At 47.4% G+C, this 22,905-nt stretch overlaps 3 protein-coding genes across 18 annotated transcripts in view; 1 reads left to right on the top strand and 2 right to left on the bottom strand.

Annotated features, from left to right (window-relative positions):
• Window positions 1-219: 219 nt before the first annotated feature.
• Window positions 220-3,130, bottom strand: PRELID1 (PRELI domain containing 1). Its single transcript, XM_003806857.5, has 5 exons — window positions 2,798-3,130; window positions 2,026-2,251; window positions 897-1,010; window positions 705-783; window positions 220-459 (listed from the first exon to the last, which is right to left on the bottom strand). The coding sequence occupies exons 1-5, from the start codon at window positions 2,887-2,889 to the stop codon at window positions 311-313; spliced, it is 660 nt and encodes a 219-aa protein (XP_003806905.2). The 5' UTR covers window positions 2,890-3,130; the 3' UTR covers window positions 220-310.
• On the top strand, window positions 3,127-5,422 carry RAB24 (RAB24, member RAS oncogene family). Of its 3 annotated transcripts, none has more exons than XM_008958232.5 (9): window positions 3,134-3,468; window positions 3,555-3,703; window positions 3,798-3,866; window positions 4,045-4,123; window positions 4,228-4,295; window positions 4,376-4,475; window positions 4,694-4,744; window positions 4,885-4,947; window positions 5,065-5,422. In XM_008958232.5, the coding sequence occupies exons 2-9, from the start codon at window positions 3,587-3,589 to the stop codon at window positions 5,127-5,129; spliced, it is 612 nt and encodes a 203-aa protein (XP_008956480.1). In that variant the 5' UTR covers window positions 3,134-3,468; window positions 3,555-3,586; the 3' UTR covers window positions 5,130-5,422. The 3 variants fall into 3 exon arrangements, with proteins under 3 accessions (XP_003806904.1, XP_008956480.1, XP_008956484.1); XM_008958236.3 differs by having other exon boundaries at window positions 3,135-3,464; XM_003806856.6 differs by having other exon boundaries at window positions 3,127-3,703.
• Window positions 5,423-6,657: 1,235 nt separating this feature from the next.
• Window positions 6,658-22,905, bottom strand: part of NSD1 (nuclear receptor binding SET domain protein 1) — a 170,572-nt gene continuing 154,324 nt past the window's right edge. For all 14 annotated transcript variants that reach the window (XM_008958210.5, XM_034961061.4, XM_034961057.3 and 11 more), the window contains 3 exons: window positions 17,945-18,051; window positions 14,720-14,924; window positions 6,658-13,043 (listed from right to left, as the gene is read on the bottom strand). In XM_008958210.5, coding sequence (XP_008956458.1) covers window positions 11,416-13,043; window positions 14,720-14,924; window positions 17,945-18,051 — 1,940 coding nt within the window. In that variant the 3' untranslated portion in view covers window positions 6,658-11,415. The remainder of the gene's footprint in view (window positions 13,044-14,719; window positions 14,925-17,944; window positions 18,052-22,905) is intronic.

Here is a 22,905-nt window from a genome sequence, read left to right as displayed (position 1 = left end):
AAAAGCCCTGCCCTTGTCGGGCTTACAGCCTAGCACTTACCGCCAGTTAACCTGCAGGCTACCTGGAGCCCCGGGCAAGTCACCGCACCTCTGTGCCTCGGTCCTCAGCTGCCCAATGGGAGAATAAGCAGACCTGGCTCAGACATGAATCATGTGCTTGGTGTACTGCAGATGCCAAACTGCATCCCCACAACCCACCACGTAGACAGCAGACAGGGCTGGAAGTTGATTTTTAATGATAAAGTACAATGAAGGGAGGGCAGAGGGGCTAAGCCTAGCTGTCTGGGGTGCTGTGGTGGTGGTGGACTGGCTACACAAACTGTTGCTGCTGCTGCTGCTTCTTGGTGGCTGCCTTGCTGGCGAGGTCCTTGGCCTTCTCTGTAGCTGCCAGTGCCGTCTCCTTTGCCTTCTCCTTGGCTTCCTTGGCTGTCTCAACAAGTGTTTTGGAAGGGGCCTCGCCTGTCGCGAACGGCAGGTGGCTGCCTTTAGAAGATGCCTGAAAGACCAACCTAATTTCCCTCCCCCATGACACCAATCTCCCCTGGGCCAGGCTCCACTAAAAAGGTGGTATTCACCCTCCTCCCACCCCCAGTACAGACAAGGAGTCCCAGCTCAGAGCAGGGCAATGACTAACCCAGACTCCACGCCCGCTAGGCTGAATGAGCCTCTCCCTATGAGGAATATCCACATACCCAGAAACTCACCTTGCAGCTTAGCCAAGATATATTCAAAACCCTTCATAGTCTTGGTCACGTTGCTTTTGAACCGGGCAAGACCAAATTCCTGGCATGAGATGAGAATGGGAAGGATACTGAGTTGCCCACTGACCCCAGCCCAGCCCCAACACCGAAAGCACTGGGTCCCAGAGCCCCAGCAGCCCCAACAACACTGCTCACCTGGACAGCTCTGGAGACACCAAATAAGCTAGAGGAGACCCAGGCTTCCCGGCGGATTTCAGTCCAGCCACTGTTGTCAGAGTTCACACAGTAAACACATCGTTCCTCCACCACCTATGCAGAGGCCAACCACAATCGTGGAAGAGTCTTTCATTTTGCCAACTTGCACATAAATCTGACTCCCTGTCACTTTTCATGAGGCAAAGCAATACAATGAAAATCCATTCCTTCCCCTGACTGCACCTCCAAGTGGCACTGACAGAACAAGAAGCCATAAATAAGGTCGTTTTGCTCTCGAAAACCTCTCTTCTGACTCTTAAACTAGAAGGCAAAAGGTCTCTTGAGATCAACAAAGGGCCTTCCAGCCCGTCCTGCTCCTGGATTTTGTTTTGTGCATCTAGACACATGCAGTGTTTTAGCCGCCTTCCACCAGCTGCAGCTCTGGAGCTTCCTGACAGTCCAAATAAAAACATTTGCCCGGCGCGGTGGCTCACGCCTGTAATCTTAGCACTTTGGGGGGCCGAGGCGGGCGGATCGCTTGAGGTTAGGAGTTCGAGACCAGCCTGGCCAACATGGTAAAACCTTGTCTGTACTAAAAATACAAAAATTAGCCAGGTGTGGTGGTGTGTGCTTAGAAATCCACCTCTTCAGAAGGCTGAGGCACGAGAATTGCTTAAACCCAGGAGGTGGCAGTGGCAGTGAGGTGAGATCATGTCACTACACTCCAACCTGGGTGAGACTCTTGTCACCAGAAAAAAACAAAAAACAGAAAAAAAAAAAGAAAAGCGCTGCCTCCGCCACTCAGCATCACTCCTGTGAGTCCAACATATATCTGTGCCATAGATGCCAGATGGGAGCGCTTTGCATTTAGAACTTAGGACAACTCCGTAAGATAGGTACCCCTCCCCCACTGTATGAATGAGTCAAAAGACAGGTCCAGAGAGGATGACCAGCTGAAAAGAAGAAAACCTGAGGTCATACTCTACAGCTGTCAACCCTCAGTAACCCAGACCTGCCTCCGGCCACAAAAGCTGCCTTATGGCTCTCTAGCCACATGTATCTGAGGAGCTCTCTATCTCGGGGGGAGGGGAGAGGGGGAGGTGCAGAATCACAACAGGAGGTGTCTCACCATCAGCCGGGCGTGGTTGATGTTCCAGGTGAAGGTAGTCATGGTCTGATTCTGTGGGTCCACAATAGAGTCCTCCAGGATGTACACCGAGTGAGCAACATTGGCAGGAAATAGTCGCTCGGCCCAGCGTGGCATCCTGTTGGTCTTGGTCAGGAGTCGCCGGGACAGCAGTTTCTGGTCAGGGGTCACCTCCCGGTGTACTATGTCTTCCGTCAAGACATGTTTGCTGCAGGTGTCAGGGTGAAGGTGACCCTCAGAAGCTTGCCCCTAAGAGACTGCCCGAGGGGATTCCCATTTGGAGGCTCCGGGCCTAGAGAGGCCACGCCTTCCTGTAACCTTGCAGGGTGGTATGTGCTATGGTTCAAACCAGAGTTAAGGGCCCATCCCAGGGCAAATTCCAACTCCCGCCATCTGACTGACCTGGATTCCTGCCTTCTAGCAGGAATGGACCTCATGATTTATTGCACCCCAGGAAAGCGCCACGGGCAGAGAAATAGGATTTCCAACTCCAAGATCCCTCCCAACTCCCATACTGCCGCCTCTTCTTGTCTCACCACACTGAGAAAAGAATCTTGCACTAAGGTCTCAAGTAAACCACCGCCCAGGCTCAACCTCCCTTCAGGACCTTGCAGGCCTGGCCTGGCCGCTTCCCCGATAAGGTCTACCTAGGATTCGATATCGAGTCTTCCTGGTCCCAGTACTTGGGGATTACCCATAATTCGATCTCCAGATAGCGAGATGGCGAAGTTTTGCTCTTCCAAATACCACGTACCTATAGGGATTCGGGTACCGCTGCCAGAAGGCGGCGAACACTTGGTCCCAGGAACTCCGGAGCACGCTCTGGCCCAGGAAATACTTCACCATCGTCCCGGCCGAAGCGGGCTCAGCACCCGCGCAGCATCAGGGGTGCGGAGCCTGGGAGGCACGCGGGGGCCGGGCCGGGCCGGGGCTCGGCGCACACCCGCCGCCAGGCTCGTAGCTCAGTCACCACCGCACCGCGCCCAAGCAGCTGCCGCCGCCGCCGCCATGAGTTGTCCGGCCGCGCGCCACTTCCGGCGCAGGCGCAGCCACACAGTAGCCACCGCTTCCGGCGCCCGCGCCACGTGACCTTGCGGCCCCGCCCCCTCGCCCTCTCGCCCCCTCCCGCGGGAGTCGCGGCGCTGCGGGTAGGAGCCGGGTTGCGGGAGACCCCAGGTTCGGTTGGGATTCCCAGCCAGAACGGAGCTTAAGCCGGGCAGGCGAGCGAATGACGGAGTAGCGAGCTGCACGGCGGCGTGCTGCGCTGTTGAGGACGCTGTCCCGCGCGCTCCCAGGCCGCCCCGGGGCTTGGGGTCTTCGAAGGATAATCGGCGCCCGGGGCCGAACAGCGGGGGCACACGGGGCGCTGCCGAAGTGCAAGGCCACGGCCAGAGCTCGAGCCCGACGCGCTGTCTGGAGTCGTAGGTTGGCGCCGTTTGGGGTCGGGGTCTGAGGCTTGGGCGCTGCCTGGGCCGAGCGGAGATCGGGGTTTGCCTCCCGTCCCCGCTCAGGACCCTGACGTGGCTGAAGCGGCCCCGGGAGCATGAGCGGGCAGCGCGTGGACGTCAAGGTGGTGATGCTGGGCAAGGAGTACGTGGGCAAGACTAGCCTGGTGGAGCGCTACGTGCACGACCGCTTTCTGGTGGGGCCTTATCAGAACGTGAGTGCATCCGGAGGGGCCAGGCACGGTGGGCGGGGGAGTGGGGGGCCGGTAATCTGCACCTATGGCCCCGATCTCTTCCCTCTCGTTGCAGACCATCGGGGCCGCCTTCGTGGCCAAGGTGATGTCGGTCGGAGACCGGACTGTGACATTAGGTATTTGGGTAAGTCCCCTGGCCATCTATTCTTGGGAGACTCATTCCTGAGGAGGTGTAGGTCCTGCCTATTACTGGTTGATTTGTGGCCTCACAGACCCATTTCTCATAGACCCGTTTCCTTATCTGGAAAATAGCGGGGTCTGGAGAACGTGGCCTCAAGTTTGACTCAAGCCTTACTCTTTAGGACACAGCAGGCTCTGAGCGCTATGAGGCCATGAGTAGAATCTACTATCGGGGTGCCAAGGCTGCCATCGTCTGCTATGGTAAGGGGGGGGGTTTGGGTTGTCTCACAAGAAAAGATGGGTGCCAGGCTAGCCAGAGAACAGCCCTTGACCACTTGGTTGTCTCCTGCATGCCGCACACCAAGACCTCACAGACAGCAGCAGCTTTGAGCGAGCAAAGTTCTGGGTGAAGGAACTGCGCAGCCTAGAGGAGGTAGGTGAACAGACCTCACTAGAACACTAGGGGCTGGGGTTTTGTTGGCCTGTGGAGGTGACCCTTGTCTTCTGCCTCAGGGCTGCCAAATCTACTTATGTGGCACCAAGAGTGACCTGCTGGAAGAAGACCGGAGGCGTCGACGTGTGGACTTCCACGACGTCCAGGACTATGCAGACAGTAGCTGCTCCTCAGCCCTTTGGGGGGTGGGGGTGTGTGGCTGTCTGGGTGGATCAAAGAAAATAGGGACTGCCTTGGCTGCCAGGGCAAGGTGCTCTAGGAGGTCTTCCTGGCCTCCTTGAACTGTGGGGTCCAGGAGACTCCCTGAACTGCTAGCCCTCCCTTTCTTCTGTTTATCTAATTCTCAGGTATGAGGCTTTAGTCACTTCTCTTTACAGATATCAAAGCTCAGCTCTTTGAAACATCCAGCAAGACAGGCCAGAGTGTGGGTGAGTGCTGTGCTGGAGCCTCACAGCAGGAACATGCAGGGGCACCAGAGGAAGCTGAATAGGGCACAGAGGGCTGGGTCACTGGGAGATCCCAGGGCTACTGGCATTGGGCCCTCGCTGATCATCATTTTTCCTGCCAGACGAGCTCTTCCAGAAAGTGGCAGAGGATTACGTCAGTGTGGCTGCCTTCCAGGTGATGACAGGTGTGTGCTTCCCCAGCCTTTATGGAGACTTACTCTAGGCCCACAGCATCTAGCCCCTTTCCTGAGTTACCTGATCCCAACAGAATGGTGCTGAGCTGCCACCTCTCTCTTTGACAGAGGACAAGGGCGTGGATCTGGGCCAGAAGCCAAACCCCTACTTCTACAGCTGTTGTCATCACTGAGTCAGCACTCACCTGGCCTGGGGGAATTAAAGGAATTCCCCGTAAGGGCTGGACCCAGCTCCTTTCTGGGCTTGGGTAGTCAAATGTCTGAGCTACCCCAGGTCCTCATGTCAGCAGAGTGGCGCCTGCCTGTGCTGGCCCATGGAACGGAGACAGCATTGGGCTGACTGTGGGCATGAGGAGGGATAAGGGCTGATTTGGACCCCAGGCTTCTGCCCTGGACAGCACTTGTGTCTGCAGATTATTTAAGTGGCTTTTGATCTGTAAATAAAATCAATGCACTGTGAATCACACCCAGCCCCTTTCCCTGCTGTGTGGATTAGGTGTCAAGACACCTAGTTCTTTCTGGGGCCACCCGGCTGGCCTCACTGCTTATATTAAGGCTCCTCCCAACTCTCATTTTCCTTTGGAAAACAAGACTTTTTTCCCCATGGTTACCGCTGAGATACTGGGGCTGTAGTAGTACAAAAGCTCACAGTTCCTTCTGAGTGCTGAAAAGAGTACATGAGTTGCTTCGAAATAAAAGGGTCAAGCATTCCTACCTGAGACGGGTTGGTCTGACTAGCTCTACTGCATCTGTCATGTTTGGGCCCCTATGTCAGACCTGTGACTCAGGTCCTGAGCTTCCCAGTGACATCCTACAATGTGGTTAATGGTAGGAAAGTCCTAAGTTCTGTAAGCCAGAAAGGTCTAATGGATCTAGATTTGGTTCCAATTCAGCTGCTAATTTAGAAAAGGGACTTAAATCCTCATCTTGAGTTTCTCATCTGTAAAATAAGGTGACTACTATGCAGCCCAAGGATTGTGAAGAAAGTGAAGAGTAACTCTAGTACTAAATGTTTTTCCCAATCTTCCCAAGCACTTTTTGCTGAAAGGGCAGGAAGTTCAGGACTAGGTCACAAAGGGAAGCAAACTCCCAAGTTTTCCCCAAAGAAGATCCAGATATTTCTGAGGAATCAGGTGTTAACTGTAAACAGGGCTGACACTTGCTGTTCAACCAGAAGGAAATTTATTGCAGCCCTTTCTGGTACGGAGGGTGTGGCCCCAGGCCAGGGGCTTTGCCTTAGTTTTATCCTTTGCCTCTGCTTTCCTGCCTTTATTTAGGCCTGGGCTGAGTCCTCTGCAGTGGCCAACACCTGCCTTGGAAAAATGTAAAACTTAGCCAACATGATCAGACTCACACTCAGAGAGTGCTTTGGTTCCACTTCCTTTTTAAAAACCAATTCCTCAAACTGCCCTTCCTTCATGAGTGATGGGGCCTTCCTGTGGAGGGAGACTGAAACTGAAACCAGCCACTCCCAACAGGGGAGAAAGAGGCTTGGGCAGCCCTGTGGCTGCTGAGAGGAAACACACTATTCCCATGACGTGCTTGGAGGAAGGGCTTAGCTTCACAGTATCCCTGCGCCCCCCGCCCCCTACCTCGTACTATCTCTGGGGCTGGCTTCTGCTCTCACCCCAAACAATCCTCCCTCCTGTTAGACTACAACTCCCCACAGCCAATAAAACAAAACACAGGGCAAGGGCCATATATGAGTAAAGTTAAACTTTACTTTACAGTAAATTTTTTTTCTATATACAAAGAATTACAGTACATGTTTATGGGGACTCCTAACACAGGGCTCCCCTCTTTTTCACTAGGAGTTTCACTTACAGCTGACAATCTATGGGGGCGGGGGGGGGGGCGGCAAAAAAGCAATGATGGACCTTGGCTGATCCCCCCGACCCCTTTCTTAACAATATAGGTAGATGTCTATCGTCAGCTTGCCTCTTTGCCAAGACCTAGGAGGCGGCTCTGCCATGAGCTGCTGTGTGCTGCCCTCCCCACCTTCAGCACACTCATCTACACACACACAGGTAGCACCCACCTCGATGAGACCGCCTTGCTCTGGCCTGCCCCAACCCTGGAAGTTGAAAACATAGAACCATTTATTTCTGCTTCTACTCTCTGTGCCCATGTCTTGTCCACGAAACTTTGCTGAACTTCCAGGACCTTACACCTGAAGCCCCACAATAACCTGATGTTTTGAAAGCCATGGGAAAGCAGCTCTAGAGAAAGAACCACATAAGCAGAAACAGCGCATGTTAAACTCGAAACACTTCTTCCGAGGTTGTGGATTTCTAGTTTAATTCTTTCCATTTCCTTAGAAAATACTACCCTTAATCTTCATAAGCAGTAGAGGTGCTTCCATGAGTGGAAGAGGTAGAGAGGGGCAGAAGGGAGCTGAGGAAGACCCAACAACCAGAGCTCTCTAACAACCTGCTCCAGGCAGCGTGGACGGAGGCTATGGACAAGGTGGCCCCAGCCCTGAGAAACTCAATGGCCACCTTCACCTGGATATAGGATCTCTTCTACCTCTGGATTGCACTGGGCCACTCCAGGGTTGGGTGCAGGCTTCACTGAGGATCTTCCTTCTCCCCACTTTTAACAAAGCCTCAAACTTTTCTACATAAAATCTCCTCCCAAACAGGAACCCGGGTTTCTTGAGCTGCCAGTCCCTCAACCCTTGGCAGTGCTTATTTATACCGTGAAATTAGCACCATCATTACATTTTATTGTGTGTGTGTACAAAACAATGATCTATTCTTATTTCAGTTTACACTATAGCAGCCTCTGGCCCTGTTGCACTGGCCCTAGGAAGCTCAGCTGAGAACTAACTGGCCATAGCCAATGACAGGCTCCCACAGCAACTACCAAGCAGTGACTTGGAATGTCTACACATGGAACTGCTCAAATGAGACTCAGCAAGAAAGGGGCTGGAGGCAGCTCCTTGTCTGCCATGATCTGAGAGGTTAGGACACTGGGCTCCTCTAACCTGGCTGATAAACCCCAAGAGGATGACAGTATCATTTAAAAAACCTTAGTAAAATCCACCTTATAGGGACTAAGGGTAAAACCTATCCAAGTTTCATGCTGTCCTCATTACTCCCTATGGGGGAAGCTGTCAGGACTAAACTTTCTGCCATTCTGTTCTCATGAGGCAACCTTAGAATTACAACCTGGGAGTCCAGCTCCAGTGAGCAGACAGTGCCGAGCCTGGGAAGGGATCAACAGGGTGTTTCATGCCCTGACCATAGTGTGGGGTGAAGGATGTAAAGAATAAAATAACTATTTTCATCAATGCTAAAGATTTGGTTCAGAAGAGGGTCAACACAGTGATTTAAGTCATCTCAAACTCAGTAACAGGGGAAAGCAGACATTTAAAAATGAGGATGTTTCTGTATCAATGACAGCTATTTTGCTATTAGACTGGGTTGGCTCCAGCAAGATAAGCAAATGAGGCTTTGAATGTAAATTTCAACATTTTTCATAATCTTTTTCTGACTTAGCAGGGCTAGATGTATTGGCTTTCTAGCTACCTATGGAGAATTTCGACTTTTGCCTTGTCCCTGGAAAAGGCCTCCTGGGGAGCTGGCTCCAAGGCAAACACTCTTGAGATCTCAATTTCCAAGCACATACCCAAATACCACCCTGCGTAAGGACCAGAAGTTTTCTAAGATGAAAGATTTCCTTTTCACTCCAATTCACATCCCTTTGGAAAAGGGGTCTTATTACAAACTTCAGGAGACGTCCCACAGGGCTGGCAAGGCCGCTCCCTCCCCACCTTCCTCCAAGAGTCACATTTCCCAACAGTTGTTGTGACTCTGCTTCTAATTGGATAGTGACTGCTTTCATGATTTTAACCATCTAGTATCACATGCTGCTACTGGTGGGCCCAATAGCTCAAATTTCTAGTTTCCAGTGGTTTTCTAGTTCCCATTCAATGGCCCTGAAGGAGGCCCAGATGTCCATCCATTCAGATGAAGAACTGCTCCCCAAAATGGCTCAGAAGCTGTTTTCCCAGGCAGGTCTGGAACGAAGCCTCCAATGAATGGCAGAGAATGGAAAGAACCAAAATAAAACCACAAAGCAGCCAATCATGGCCCCTTTCCCTCACTCCCTCCTGTCCTGTGAGACATCTAGACTGCTGTCAAGTTGATTACCTACCAAAGCCTACTTTAGAGAAGCTACTTTAGAATCAAACTTCTCCACGGAAAATTTTTACATGGCCTGCACGCCCTCCCCCCGCCCCCCCCCAAATTCACAGTTTATTTCATGAAACAAAGAGCTACGGTAATTTAACACACAACATAGTGAAAGGAGACTCTGACAGTGCAGTGCAGATACCTTTTTCTGATCACAACTACAGATGACTGGAGAGAAAAGGGCACAGGACTGGCACCAAGCAAACCCTACTCATATGACCTAAAAGATTAGGGAAAGGGACCTACTAGCTGCAGTTATATATTTATTATTCTCACACATGATAAATACTTAATATAATGAACTTTAATGTTCTGGGTGAATTTCTTTAAAAATATCTTTTTCATGGTTTAAAATTCTTTTAAAAGAAAATAAGATGCTTTACGTTTTCTCTTCCTTTTGAACAAAGAGCTTTTCCTCTTTGATGATGTGGGAAGAGAGAGAGGATGAAAGGGGAGAACTAGGCAGGTGGAATTCACAGAGGAGATTCCGAGGTCTCAGTGAAATGCAGGGATAGGCCCCTAAACTCAGGACAGCCCTGCCCAGCCTCGTCCCTCTGCCTGAGTTCAAGTGTCTCAACCTCAGAGACAGACTTTGGGAAATAAAAGCAGATTCTACTTTTAATCTTTAGATAAAGCGCAAATGCTTCTATAATAACTACTGTTCCCTCCGTGGAATTGATGGGAGTAACCTCAATAAGAACTTGAGGAAATTGGGACCAAATACAGAATCCTGTTGAGAGCGTGAAAGCCGTAACTAAGAGATAATGGCCAGGAGGCGTTAGGGCCGGGGGTGGCCTGCTGGCTAAGTTGGCAAAGCAGAGAGGTAAACATGTTGGTCTAAGGACAAAGGAGGGGTAGACAAGTGGGAGGAACTAGCCAAACAGCACTTCCTGTTGGCAGTCTGTGAGCTGGGTGAATGGTAGGGCAGGGTAGCACCAACAGATTTCCCAGCCCTTGGGCCCCAGCTCAGGGCAGCAGTAACAGATAATCAGCAGTTAATAGGAGTCATCTCTTAGCCTGGACGTTGCTCTAAACACCACCTCTTGCCAGTCTTCAGGGAAGGGTTCTGGCTTGCCTTTGAGCTAAGTCAGCAGGCAGGTGCTCTCAATACAGAGCACAGCAATTCTCAGGGAGGCAAAGAAGAGGACTCCCTCCACTCAGGAGGGAAAAGGAATGGGGAAAAGAAATTTCCCATCAGGATCTGGTACTCTTCCTGAAGCTGGTGTGTCTAGCTCAGAGCTTGCCAGAGATTCCCTATGTCCACTGCCCGAGGCTCTGAAATCTGAAAGCACCTGAGTGTTTTAGGGAAATAGGGATGGGGTGGATTCATGTACAAAGAGAAAAATAGGTAGAAACAAAAGCAAAGAAAGAGAAGCTTGCCAAATGCCTTCTTCCACTGCTGGAAATCTACATTCGCACAGAGCCCGACTCCCCCTGACCACCTGCTCCTCCAAGGACTCATCTTGAGACTCTGCACAGCCCAGACAAAAGCAGCAGCGGCGACCCCACAGCCAACAGCCTTGCTGGCCTCAATGCAGCACCCTTGCATCTATAGAGGAGACCTCTGTGAGTGTGCGCGCATGCACACGCACCCATGCACACCGCAGCCAAGAGACACTTCCTCAACACAACCACTTCTGGTGCCACAAAGGACATTTCAAAATGAGTCTAAAGCCCCAGGGCCCCTCAGAACTTCCTGTTACTTCCTGGTCAAAGGTTCCTGAAAGCCTTGGAATCCAGGCTCACAGGGATGAGTCCTTATTTACCTCTGTATCTCTCATCAGTGACTAGCACCCGGCCTAGAACACGTGAATGCTCAGGAAATCGCCACTGATTTGAAAGAACACCATTTCCTCCCAAGGGTTCCTAGGTGCCCTCAATGGGGCTCTGTCTGGTTGGGGAAATCGCTTTGAGAGCCCCTATACCTTCCAACCTGACCAGCGGAATTGAATTCCATACTTGACTCCAGAGTGGACTTTTTATTTCACGATGACCATGTGGAAAAGTTGGGGGAAAGAGACCCAAGTCTGTCTGTCTCCTTGGTTGGGGCCCACTGGATTTTCATACATGGTTCACACAACCATAAGCCCCCACTGGCTAATGTCACAAGAGTTCTGAGTGTTGGGATATGAGGAAAGAATAACAGTGGGAAAGTGTTCGGGGCAGATGTGTTTTTTTTTTAAGGGGGAAAGAAAGAAAAGATTTCCCCTCCCCAAATGGTACCCTGGGGGCAGCTTGTTTGTTCATGTGACATTGATTGGTACTACTTCTGTTCTGATTCTGCACACTTGTGACTGGAAGGAGCCTGGTTAAGAGCTGGAAGTGTATTTTGCTCTGGTTTGGGGTCTTGCCCTCTTCCAAGAGACCAGCAAGTCTGTGCCAATGTCTGTGTGCTCCCAGCAGACCAGCAAGACTGTGCCAGTGTCTGTCCAGCCACTATGGGCCAGAGCCCTGCCCGTGATGAGGCTTTTCCCAGGGCCCAGGGACTTTGCTCTGTGGTTACCAACTTCTTTTCTTCAGTGGGGAGGGAGGCTGGGGCCTTCCCGAGAGACCTAAAAGATTGCCCACTCTTGGCGGCAAGTGCAGGTAGTTGCTGGCCTCCGACCATCTGCTTCGCCTGCTTCACCAGGCCCAGGGATTGGCTAAGAGGCCCTGGGGTCTGCTCAGCCCCTGCAGAAGCTCTTCCTGAGGCCTGAGTTGTTGGCTCATATAAAAAGGCCTTGGCAGGAGGCTGAGAAAGAAGTCTGGCCTGGGTGAGTGATTTAACAGCTTGCCAGGGGTCCTCTGAAGGGGCTGCTGCTTTCCCAGATGTCTGAAGAGGATCTGACACACAGCCTTTCTCAACAGCTCTCGGCATATGCCCCAGACCTTTGCTGGCAGGCCATGAACTTGACTCCAACACTGGCATCTTCTCATCAGCCTGTGGTGTGACCTCATGAGGTGAAGCTGCCCGCTCCTTCTGGCGAGGAGTTAGGTCTATGAGATCCATGACCAAAGCAGCTCTATTTTTTGACTGAGTATTCTGGTCCACAGGCCTCAGTGCTTTTTCTTTAGCTACAAGGGTCTGGACCACAGCTGATAGTACTTTCTCAGGAGGTGGGAGTCTCTGGGACAAAGAGGCATGGGGTTTGTCAGTAGGCCTGTCTGAAGTCTGGGGTTTGGGACTGCTAGTAATGAGCAGTCTGTCTGGCGGCGGAAGTCTCAGGCCAGTGGGAACTGGGGTTTTCTCCAGTGACTGGGGCCTTGGGCTGGCAGCACCTATGGATTTATCCAGCCTTGGGTCAGCCGTCCCCAGAGGTCTTTCCAGTGGTTGGGACCTGACTGAGGGTGAGGAGCTTGGGCTGGTCACTGGAGAGGGTTTGTCGCTTAGCTGGGGTCTTGGTCCTGCCACTGCTGGTGGCCTGTCCAGTGGCCTCTGGCTGGAAACCAAGGATTGGGATTTGGTCCCTGACCCAGCGAGGTCTCTGACCTTATCTAAAGGCTGGGGCCTGGAGTCAGTTCTCTCAAGAGGTCTTTCAGGTAGCAGTGGCCTCTGACAAGTCCCTGCCAGAGCTTTTTTGGAGAGCGACAGCGTCTGGTTGGTGTCAGCAGGAGGTTTATCTGACATTTTGGGTGCCTGAGCAGCCATTCCTGTTGATTGCTCTGCCAGGTGAGTGCTTGGCCCTGGAGGCAGCGGTACTGGGGGAGGCACATACTCACGGATCTCCCCAGGTTCCAGAGGATTGGGCCCACAGGGGTCATGCTCAGTACAAGACAGACGCCCATCCAGTTTGGAAATGAAAAGCATCCCTTCTCGATGCTGCTTACAAAAGGAGCTGGGGCACATCTCACAGAAGGAGGCTGCTTCCTTCCCGCAGATGTCACACTGATGCCACGGACATTCCCATTTCCCTGAAAACACAGAAGTAAATCAAAAGTTTAGGAAAAAAGAGATACATATCACATGGGCCAAGGCTATGCTACAGTCCGAAGGTGTGGATGATGACCTTCCTTCACACTGTCCCTGCTTCAGAGAGCTTATGCCACTCACCAGCCACCTCTTGCCCCAGAATTCCAGCTTCTTTTTGTGCACAGAATACATAAAGTAACAGCGAATTATCAAATAGCAACTACTATCAACTAAATATACAAGCAGAAGAGTAAATTGGTATTTCTATGACTATTTCCAGCAAGGAGGTGGGGGGGGGGCGGTGGGGGGGGGACAACAAAAAGCTTGTTTTACATGAAACTTAAGATATTACTTTCATATTTTTGCAATCTCCATTTGTACTATACAGCTTTTAAATAAGCAACTCAAAGAGAAATATCCTGGCGATTTAGATTCCTGCTTATTTGCTTATTAACAGTAATAGAAAAGATATAAAATCATGAAAAATGGAAGATTTACCTTTGCTCTATTTTAAGTCTTGAGATCAGCACAGCACGTTATATGTTGTTCACATGGAATCAGTAGAAAAGACCCAAAGCTGACCTAAGCTTTTACCTGCCTCCCCACATTTCATGAAACCTGAGGGTCTTGACCAGGGACAGTGTTTCCACCTTCAAATCAACTACACCAGCTCCCACTCCTGGCACACAGGCAAGATTGGTTCTATCATAGCCTGCGCCAGTGACGACCCTGAGCAGTTGATTCTGAAACAATTCTACTTCCTGGTGCTGACAGGTCAATGTGATGGCCTTGCCCTCATCCTACCTCAGTTTCTTTTATTTCATGACCCTGGCCAATATACAGTGAAGGAAAGTCAATTTGGGGACAAATTCCTTTTACTTATACCCCAAAGTTCTTAACGTTCTGCAACTCTTGGAAGCAGGTCACTAGTAATGTATAATCTCCTCACCCTGGAATGGCTCCCCACTGGTTTCTCTTTTTTGTTCATTAAAATAGATGGCATATCCAAATCCCTAAAATTCTCTAACCCCAAATCACTACTCAAAGGTTCTCAATTTCTTCAACTACAAATTTCCTGGGTACCACATCCACCTGAGCAGCTTTCTCATGTATTAACTGATACAACCAAATCTCCTTTAGAGGAAAAAAGTCTACTCTGCATGGGGGGAGACTGCACTAGGCGTAGGGAAGCAAGGTAGGAAGTGCTAAAAGGGTGGCAATCCATCTCTCACTGACTAGAACCACCTAAAGGCTTTACTATCTCAATCTTTCTTTCTCTAGAAAGGCAACATGATTTAATAGTCTTGGAGTCAAAAACCCAGCTCTCAATCCAGCTCCTCTATCTATGTGTGAAAGATCACCTCACCAATCCTAACTCTGTTTCTTCACATGCATTATGGAAGAAAACCAACCATTATGGGTTGCTGGGGGGATGAAATAGACATGAATGTAAGTAAAGGACTTGAGACACAGCAAGTGCACTGCTGTTCCATTCTTCATAACTAAGAATTCTAAGCCTTTGTTTTCATTATTTCCAGAATAAGAAAATAGACCATACCCCTCAAAATTATGCATGGAAAGACCAAATGGCACTTTCTTCAAGGCTGATGCAAATGGCATGAGACCCTGAGTATGATGGAGAGAACGAGTAGCAGTACAAATGGATTTTGGCACCAACCTGCTGGTCGCTTGGTCAGATTGAGACAGTCTGCATGGTAAACTTTTGGGCAGCCTGGTTTCTTGCAGGAGACGAGCTGGCCAGCATCCCCACAACTAAAACACTCATCTTCTCGCTCCTTTGTGATTTCACCCTGGGTCCTGCGCTTTCCCTGTTGCTTCTTCTTGAATTTCTTTGACTTTTCTTCCGTGGCAATGGGTTGGTTCTACAGGTCAGATATTGAACAGTCAGCATTCTGTGAACACATTAGTACCAATCTTAACCGGGTTAACTACCCTCTCTGAGCCTCATTCTCTTCTCTGGGAAAAGAGATTGTCATGAAGATAAAATGCAGGAAAGGTACCTGGTACATCACAGATACGTAGCAATAATTTTTGTATCAACTACTCCTGCCACCTGAACAAAACAGAAGACAAAAATCTTTGTGTTTTTGCTGATCCATAACGCTGGTGTTAAATGACATGCCTTTCGTAAGTTTTATTAGTTAATTAATTAATTTATTTTTCAAGACGGAGTCTTGCTGTGTTGCCCAGGCTGGAGTGCAGTGGCGCGATCTCGGCTCACTGCAACCTCCGCCTGCTGGGTTCAAGCAATTCTCCTGCCTCAGCCTCCTGAGTAGCTGGGATTACAGGCACCCACCACCACTCCTGGCTAATTTTTGTATTTTTAGTAGAGACGGGTTTTCAGCATATTGGTTAAGCTGGTCTCGAACTCCTGACCTTGTGACCCACCCGCTTTGGCCTCCTAAAGTGCTAGGATTACAGGCGTGAGCCACCGCACCTGGCCAAAGTTTCACTTTTATATTCGTCTACTTTCAGAACTAAACTAGACTTCTGTGTGTGGGTACACATGCCTATTTCTTGTTCATTCAACAAAGCATAACTGAACTTACTATAAGCAATGTGTTAAGACACAAAAAAGTTAATTCATGGTCCCTGCCGTCAATAAGACTACACATCAAGTCAAATTAGCTTCATGTCCACCACTCCCAAGGCAGACCCTGGAGCAGCCAGCAGATGTTCTCTCTTTGTTCGCTGCAGCCCACACTTGGTCACCAAATCATCTTATCACATTCTTCATTTTAACCCAGAAACATCCAGGACCAATCTGTAAGGCTTAATGGAGGTCCATCCTATTCTGACAGACCAATATCTACTAAGAGCACACAGTGACCTCTCTAGCATCTACCTCTGACTGACTCCTGTGAAATGCTATCCCATGCAGACATCAAGGATGCTGAAACTGACATCCGCACTACACTTAATACCATTAAGTACAGGTTAAACTGAGTTACTATTTTAATTTATAGGAAACAAGTCAACATCTTAAGGAACAACACCGTTAAACCAACAAAACTAAACAAAAAGCACAATAAAATCCAGTATAATATAGAGGTGATTCTCCTTATTTAACAAGATTAAAAAATGATCATTGAGTGCTCTTCATTTCTGGCCGGGCGCAGTGGCTCACGCCTGTAATCCCAGCACTTTGGGAGGCTGAGGCAGGTGGATCACCTGAGGTCAGGAGTTTGAGACCAGCCTGGCCAACATGGTGAAACCCCATCTCCACTAAAAATACAAAAAATTAGCCAGGTGTGGTGGCAGGGGCCTGTAATCCCAGCTATCTGGGAGGCTGAGGCAGGAGAATCACTTGAACCTGGGAGACGGAGGTTACAGTGAGCCGAGATCATACCATTGCACTTCAGCCTGGGCAACAGAGCGAGACTCCGTCTCAAAAAAAAAAAATTTATTTACTCTTTTCTTATTGGCTTCTATGTTAATTTGCATTTTTCAGTTCTTAATGTTGAGCTTCACAATCAAAAAGGCATATGGAACATACTCAATTGAAGTCACTATATAGTTTATTTTGTATCAAAATTAAACTGCAATTTTCACTGTGCTGTTACTTATGATACAGAAATCTTGAATTATCCAGATGTTCATCTAGTATGTCCATCCATTATATAAAAAAATTAAGACAGTCACTAAAAATGATTAGCAAGGACTTTAAAAAATAATAATATAAGGGCCGGGCACAGTGGCTCACGCCTGTAATCCCAGCACTTTGGGAGGCTAAGGCAGGCGGATCACGAGGTCAGGAGATCGAGACCAACCTGGCTAACACGGTGAAACCCTGTTTCTACTAAAAATATAAAAAATTAGCCAGGCATGGTGGCGGGCGCCTGTAGTTCCAGCTACTCAGGAGGCTGAGGCAGGAGAATGGCGTGAACCCGGGAGACGGAGCTTGCAGTGAGCCGAGATTGCACCACTGCACTCCAGCCTGGGCAACAGAGCGAGACTCCACCTCAAAAAAAAAAAAAACAAAACAACAACAACAAAAAATAAGGAGAATATAGACATGGAAATGATACTTAACAGTTACAGAATTAGAATTCAATCATTCAGAAAGTGCACACTAAAAAAACAGGAAGACACAACAATGCTTATACTTTTTTATAATGGTGAGATTAAGAGTTCTACTTTTATCTATGATGTTATGCTACATTTAGAAGCTTAAACTGCAGATTTTTTGGTATCTTCAGAAAGAGAAAGTGAGAGAAAGACAGGGACAGACACAGATATACCAAGAATCTATATGGCTTATTAGGAGATGTGAGATCAAGACGAGGGAGGTAACTAACCTTCTTTATAAGATCCTATTTCACAGCATTATTAGTTACAAAAGTAGCACCAATTAAAGTCAGATGGCCCAAAACACTTCAACACTATCCCCAAAAACCTCTTATATAATTGATCAGCCGAATGCTTAGTGAATTGCAAGTGGCCCTATCAACACCTATTCAATGTCATTGAATTTTTCTTTTTTTCTTGAGAAGGAGTCTTGCTATGTTGCCCAGGCTAGAGTGCAGTGGTGTGATCTCAGCTCACTGCAATCTCTGCCTCCTGGGTTCAAGGGATTCTCCTGCCTCAGCCTCCTGAGTAGCTGGGACTACAAGCACATGCCACCACGGCCCAGCTAATTTTTCTATTCTTATTAGAGACGGGGTTTCATCATGTTAGCCAGGCTGGTCTCGAACTCCTGACCTCAGGTGATCCGCCCACCTCAGCCTCCCAAAGTGCTGGGATTACAGGCATGAGCCACCATGCCTGGCTGAATGTCATTAATTTCAAAGAGATTTCTTCTTAAAATGTAGACTGCCCTAACACTGTTAGGGAGGGAGGACCGCACCACTAATCCCAAAGCAGAAGTCTAGAAGGGTGGTACCTTTGGCCTTACACCCAAGAAGCCACTGCAGTTCGGGGCTCCACATTTGCAAACAGTCTTTCCATTCCCAAGACATTCTAGGTTGTAGTTGAAGGTAAGTTCAGTGCCTGCATAAGAGACCGTGAAAATATTAATATCTATGGTTTTAATTACATTATTTCTGTATTAATTACAAAGGATACCAACTCCCAAGAGAACAGATTAATTTTAAAAAGAATTTAGCTCTAATCCTATATTTTAATTAATTCTTATCTTATAACATTAATAATCAGGTAATACAATTTAACAGAGAAAACTTAAATGGCTTAACAAGTAATATTTAAGATAACTCTTCCTCCAGAGGTGTTAATTACCTCAAGTTGTTTTTCATTTGTTTATTAACCATTCAGATTCAAAATATGTTAATTCATTACCAAAACAAACAAAAAACAACTTATCAATGTGTCAGGCCCTGGGAATACAAGTATGAGGAAAACCTGTTTGTCTGTTCTCAGGTGAACACATGTTACCTGGCAGCACTCTGGAGAGGCATCTCAGTACAGAATAACACTAGAAATCTGTAGATTACAGACTGGTTGTAGATCCAGCTACGTCACAGACTTAGCAGGGTAATCTGAATCCTGAGAAGCCCATTTTAAAATGGAGAAATCTGACAAGCTTATTGAGACAATATGACAAAATGCACATAGCAGTAACGTGTAAACTTTAAAAAGGCAAACTGTCCTCTTTCTCTCTTTCTGTCAAAGGTCCATTTCACCAAAACTGTGAGAGGAAATAAAATAAACATTCAAACTCAAAACTCATAACTAAAAGCCAGTTATGGGAGGCCTACCAAATATAAGAATTTTATATAAATATGTGAAGAGGTTGCCTGTCACAGGGGTAATGTTTACAGTTAATGTATAAGGTAACCATCATTCATATTAAAAACTGTCAATTCTTAGGAAGATTTCCCTTTGCAGACTGACATGCCTTTTATCAGTGAGACTGCTATACATAGTTTTTCATCGAATGTTAAAGGAAATCATTCTTATCACTATTTCTTTATCAAGTATGTTCACAATACCAGCAGCTACGTTAGGGTCATGCTGTAGGAGTAGCAGAATTATCCACGGCCTGATGAGGCTCATGCCATAAGGAGCTTGCAGGAACTGAGTGAGACTCACCAATGTTAACGGGAGGGTCATGTTTCCCATCTCATGCCTGAACTTAACTGGATTGAATCTTTCGTGGTTCTATTCACACTGTTTTTTTTTCTTTTTTCTTTTTCTTTCTTTGAGACGGAGTCTCACTCTGTTGCCCAGGCTGGAGTAAGGTGGTGAGATCCCGGCTCACTGCAGCCTCTGCCTCCTGGGTTCAAGCTATTCTCCTGCTTCAGCCTCCTGAGTAGCTGGGATTACAGGCGCCTGCCACCACGCCCAGCTAGTTTTTGTATTTTTAGTAGAGATGGTGTTTCACCATGTTAGCCATGCTGGTCTCAAACTCCTGAAGTGATCCTCCCACCTTGGCCTCCCAAAGTGTTGGGATTATAGGCGTGAGCCACTGCGCCCAGCCCCACACTGTCTTTTTCTTAATAAAAGATTTATGAATAGATAACTAAAATTTTATAGATACGATGTGCTTATAATACAACTGTACCTTATACACAAATAAAAGAAAGCAGGATACTTGTCATAACTTGCTGCTCACTGAACATATACTACGTAAGTGTAATCACAGAGAGGCTAAATTAAATCAGAAAGTATCAGTGCTCATAAACTAAACAGTGATACCATTCTAGAAAAGAGTTCAATATGCAGCAATCATTGATGGATCTTCAGTTACTGGGCATGGCAAAGAGCATGAGAGAAGAGATAAACAAGAGTAGGGATGGGACACTTGGGAGACAGTAAGTTGCAGGTATGTGAAGGGCCCAGGAAGTTGAATGAAGGCCTCAGCTCTGATAGGCACTCTGCCTGTCCCTTAGCACATCCTGTCTCATTTTCCCCATCCTGAACCTATGCAGACTGAAAGTCAAGTGAGGAGAGGAACAGTCTGAGAATTTCAACACCAAGCTACCTGAGCTGATGAACACAGGAAAAAAAGAAGAGAAATTTGTGGCTAGACATGGCAGAGGAGGGCATCCCCATGGACATGAACTGCAGGTTCTAAGTAGAAGAATGGGACTATCAGCACTCAGCAGACATAGTAGAACTAAATCATGTGACTGATTTATTATAGAGGAACTATATTTATATTGATTTAATATAGAGGAACCTCTCCACCCCTGGGGTGATTAGAGAGAAAAAGGGAGAAAAGAATGAGAGAGGTGTGACATCCAAGGATAAAAGTAACATAGGTATAATATCATCTACTTTACAGCACTTTTGCAAGGCTTAAATGAGATAATATGCTTAGAATCGTATCTGGTATTCCGTATCATTTATTGAATTACTCCTGTTACAAAGTAGAAATCTAAACAATATACTCTGAAACCACCCATTCCAAAAACTTGAAATAAATCTGCAACTAAAAACCAGTCTCAAATAAGCAGAGTGCAGTGCACAGTGATGCTCAAGTGTCCTTGGTGTCATCATGTAAAACATTATGAGAAACAAATGCAAAACCCGAAAGTAACTAGTGGCTCAAATTTTAAAATCTAAAAATTGTCACAACCTAAAAAGTCTGAAAGACTCCTGGACAACACATTTAAATTGTAGAGAAAAAAGTACACTGAGTATGAGAAGTCCCATAGATTAAATTTAAAACACAGGCCGGGCGTGGTGGCTCATGCCTGTAATTCTAGCACTTTGGGAGGCCGAGGTAGGCGGATCACTTGAGGTCAGGAGTCTCTACTAAAAATACCAAAAAATAGCCGGGCATGGTGGTGGATGCCTGTAATCCCAGCTGCTTAGGAGGCTGAGGCAGGAGAATTGCTTGAACCCGGGAGGTGGAGGTTGCAGTGAGCCGAGATCATGCCACTGCACTCCAGCCTGGGCAACAGAGCGAGACTCCGTTTCAACAAACAAGCCAGCAAACAAACACACACAAAAACAGACTAAGATCTGAACAAATATCATTCTAATTCTTTTATCTTGATCAATGCTTCCTGAGGACAACAGTGACTGAGCAAAGGAGAACTAAGGTCTTCCAGAACATTCAAATGGGATTCTGCTTCACCAGTAATTAGACTATACTACTGTATATTACAGACTACCTAGGCCAGTTCTATCCCAGTTTGAGTATAAGAGGCTGATTTTAACTGTTTTGCTCATATCCTTGCAAAACTACATTTGAAAAATCATAACTTTCTTGTACATTTCAAAATGTACAACGTTTATACAAAATTTTTTTTTTTTTTTTTTTTGAGATGGAATCTCCCTCTGTTGCCCGGGCTGGAGTGCAGTGGCACGATCTCGGCTCACTACAAGCTCTGCCTCCTGGGTTCACGCCATTCTCCTGCCTCAGCCTCCAGAGTAGCTGAGACTACAGGCGCCTGCCACCACGTCCGGCTAATTTTTTTGTATTTTCAGTAGAGACGGGGTTTCACCATGTTAGCCAGGATGGTCTCGATCTCCTGACCTCGTGATCTGCCCGTGTTGGCCTCCCAAAGTGCCGGGATTACAGGTGTGAGCCATCGCGCCCAGCCACAAATTTTAATACTTAAAAAAAGCATGCAATTTGGAGGGTGTTACATGCATAGGTATATATGTTTAAAATAATTGTATCAAAACCTTGAAGCTATAGATTAAGATCCTTTAATTTATGGAAAATATCTACCACATAACTTTACTGTCAAACCACTCAGCCATACCAGATTTACTTTCGATTCAAATTAACTTCTTACTATTTGTCCTGGTTACAACCATCTCGCTACCCCATTAGAGAGACAAGCACCCAGGTGAGCCATGACAGAGCAGTGAATTCTCCAAAGATCCTGTTCTTTGACATCCTAGAGGTTGAGAGGTTTTTGTTGTTTTGTGTGTGTGTTTTTAAGAGTCAGAGTTCTCACGATACTACCCAGGCTGCTTCTCAAACTCCTGAACTCAAGCGATTTCTGGCCTCAGCCTCCTGAATAACCGAGACTACAGGCATATACCACCACACCCAGTGGTTTATTTTAAAAATAGCCTTGGGTCCATAACCCATAAGATATGGAAGAGTGAGAGATCAATCTTTGGTTTATAAAGTGGAAGAAGAGCAACTTCAGGAAGGTGAGAAAGGAGACTGAAGAGCTAGTAGTTTCTAAAGCAAACCTATTAGTGGTAAGTTCATATGAATGTGAAAATTTGTTCCATTAAAACCATCCATGTTCTGAAGACACTGTGCTAAAAGAAATGAGCCAAGCTAAGCGAGGTGGCTCATGCCTGTAATCCCAGCACTTGGGAGGCTGAGGCAGGAGGATCACTTGAGCCCAGGAATTCCAGACCAGCCTTGGCAACATAGCGGCAAGACTCCGTCTCTACAAAAAAACAGAAACAAAAACAAAAAACCTGGGAATGGGGACATGTGCCTATAGCCCTAGCTACTCAGGAGGCTGAGGCAGCAGGATTGCTTGAGCCCAGTTTGAGGCTGCAGTGAACTGTGATGGTGCCACTGTAGTGCAGCCTGGGCAACAGAGCAATGCTCTGTCCCTAAACATTAAAAATGAATCAATGAATGAATGAAATGAGGTGGTCACAAAAGGACAAATACTGTCCATTTATATGAAGTACATATAGTAGTCAAATTCAGAGACAGAAAGTAGAATGGTAGTTGCCAGGGGCTGTGAAGAAAAAGAAGAATGGGGACTTAGTGTTTAGTAGGTATAGAGTTTTAGCAGGGGAAGATGAAAAGAGTTCTGGAGACGGATGGTGGTGATGGTTGCACAAAAATGTAAATGAACTTAATTCCAGAGAATGGTACATATAGAAATGTTTAAAATTATAATCTGAGGAAGCTGTTTGTAAAAAACAAAAGCCCTGAAATTCAGATGTCAGCTG

This window comes from Pan paniscus, chromosome 4, assembly GCF_029289425.2.
Source record: "Pan paniscus chromosome 4, NHGRI_mPanPan1-v2.0_pri, whole genome shotgun sequence".
Taxonomy (NCBI): Eukaryota; Metazoa; Chordata; class Mammalia; order Primates; family Hominidae; genus Pan; species Pan paniscus.
This window is presented reverse-complemented; position numbering and strand designations above follow the sequence as displayed.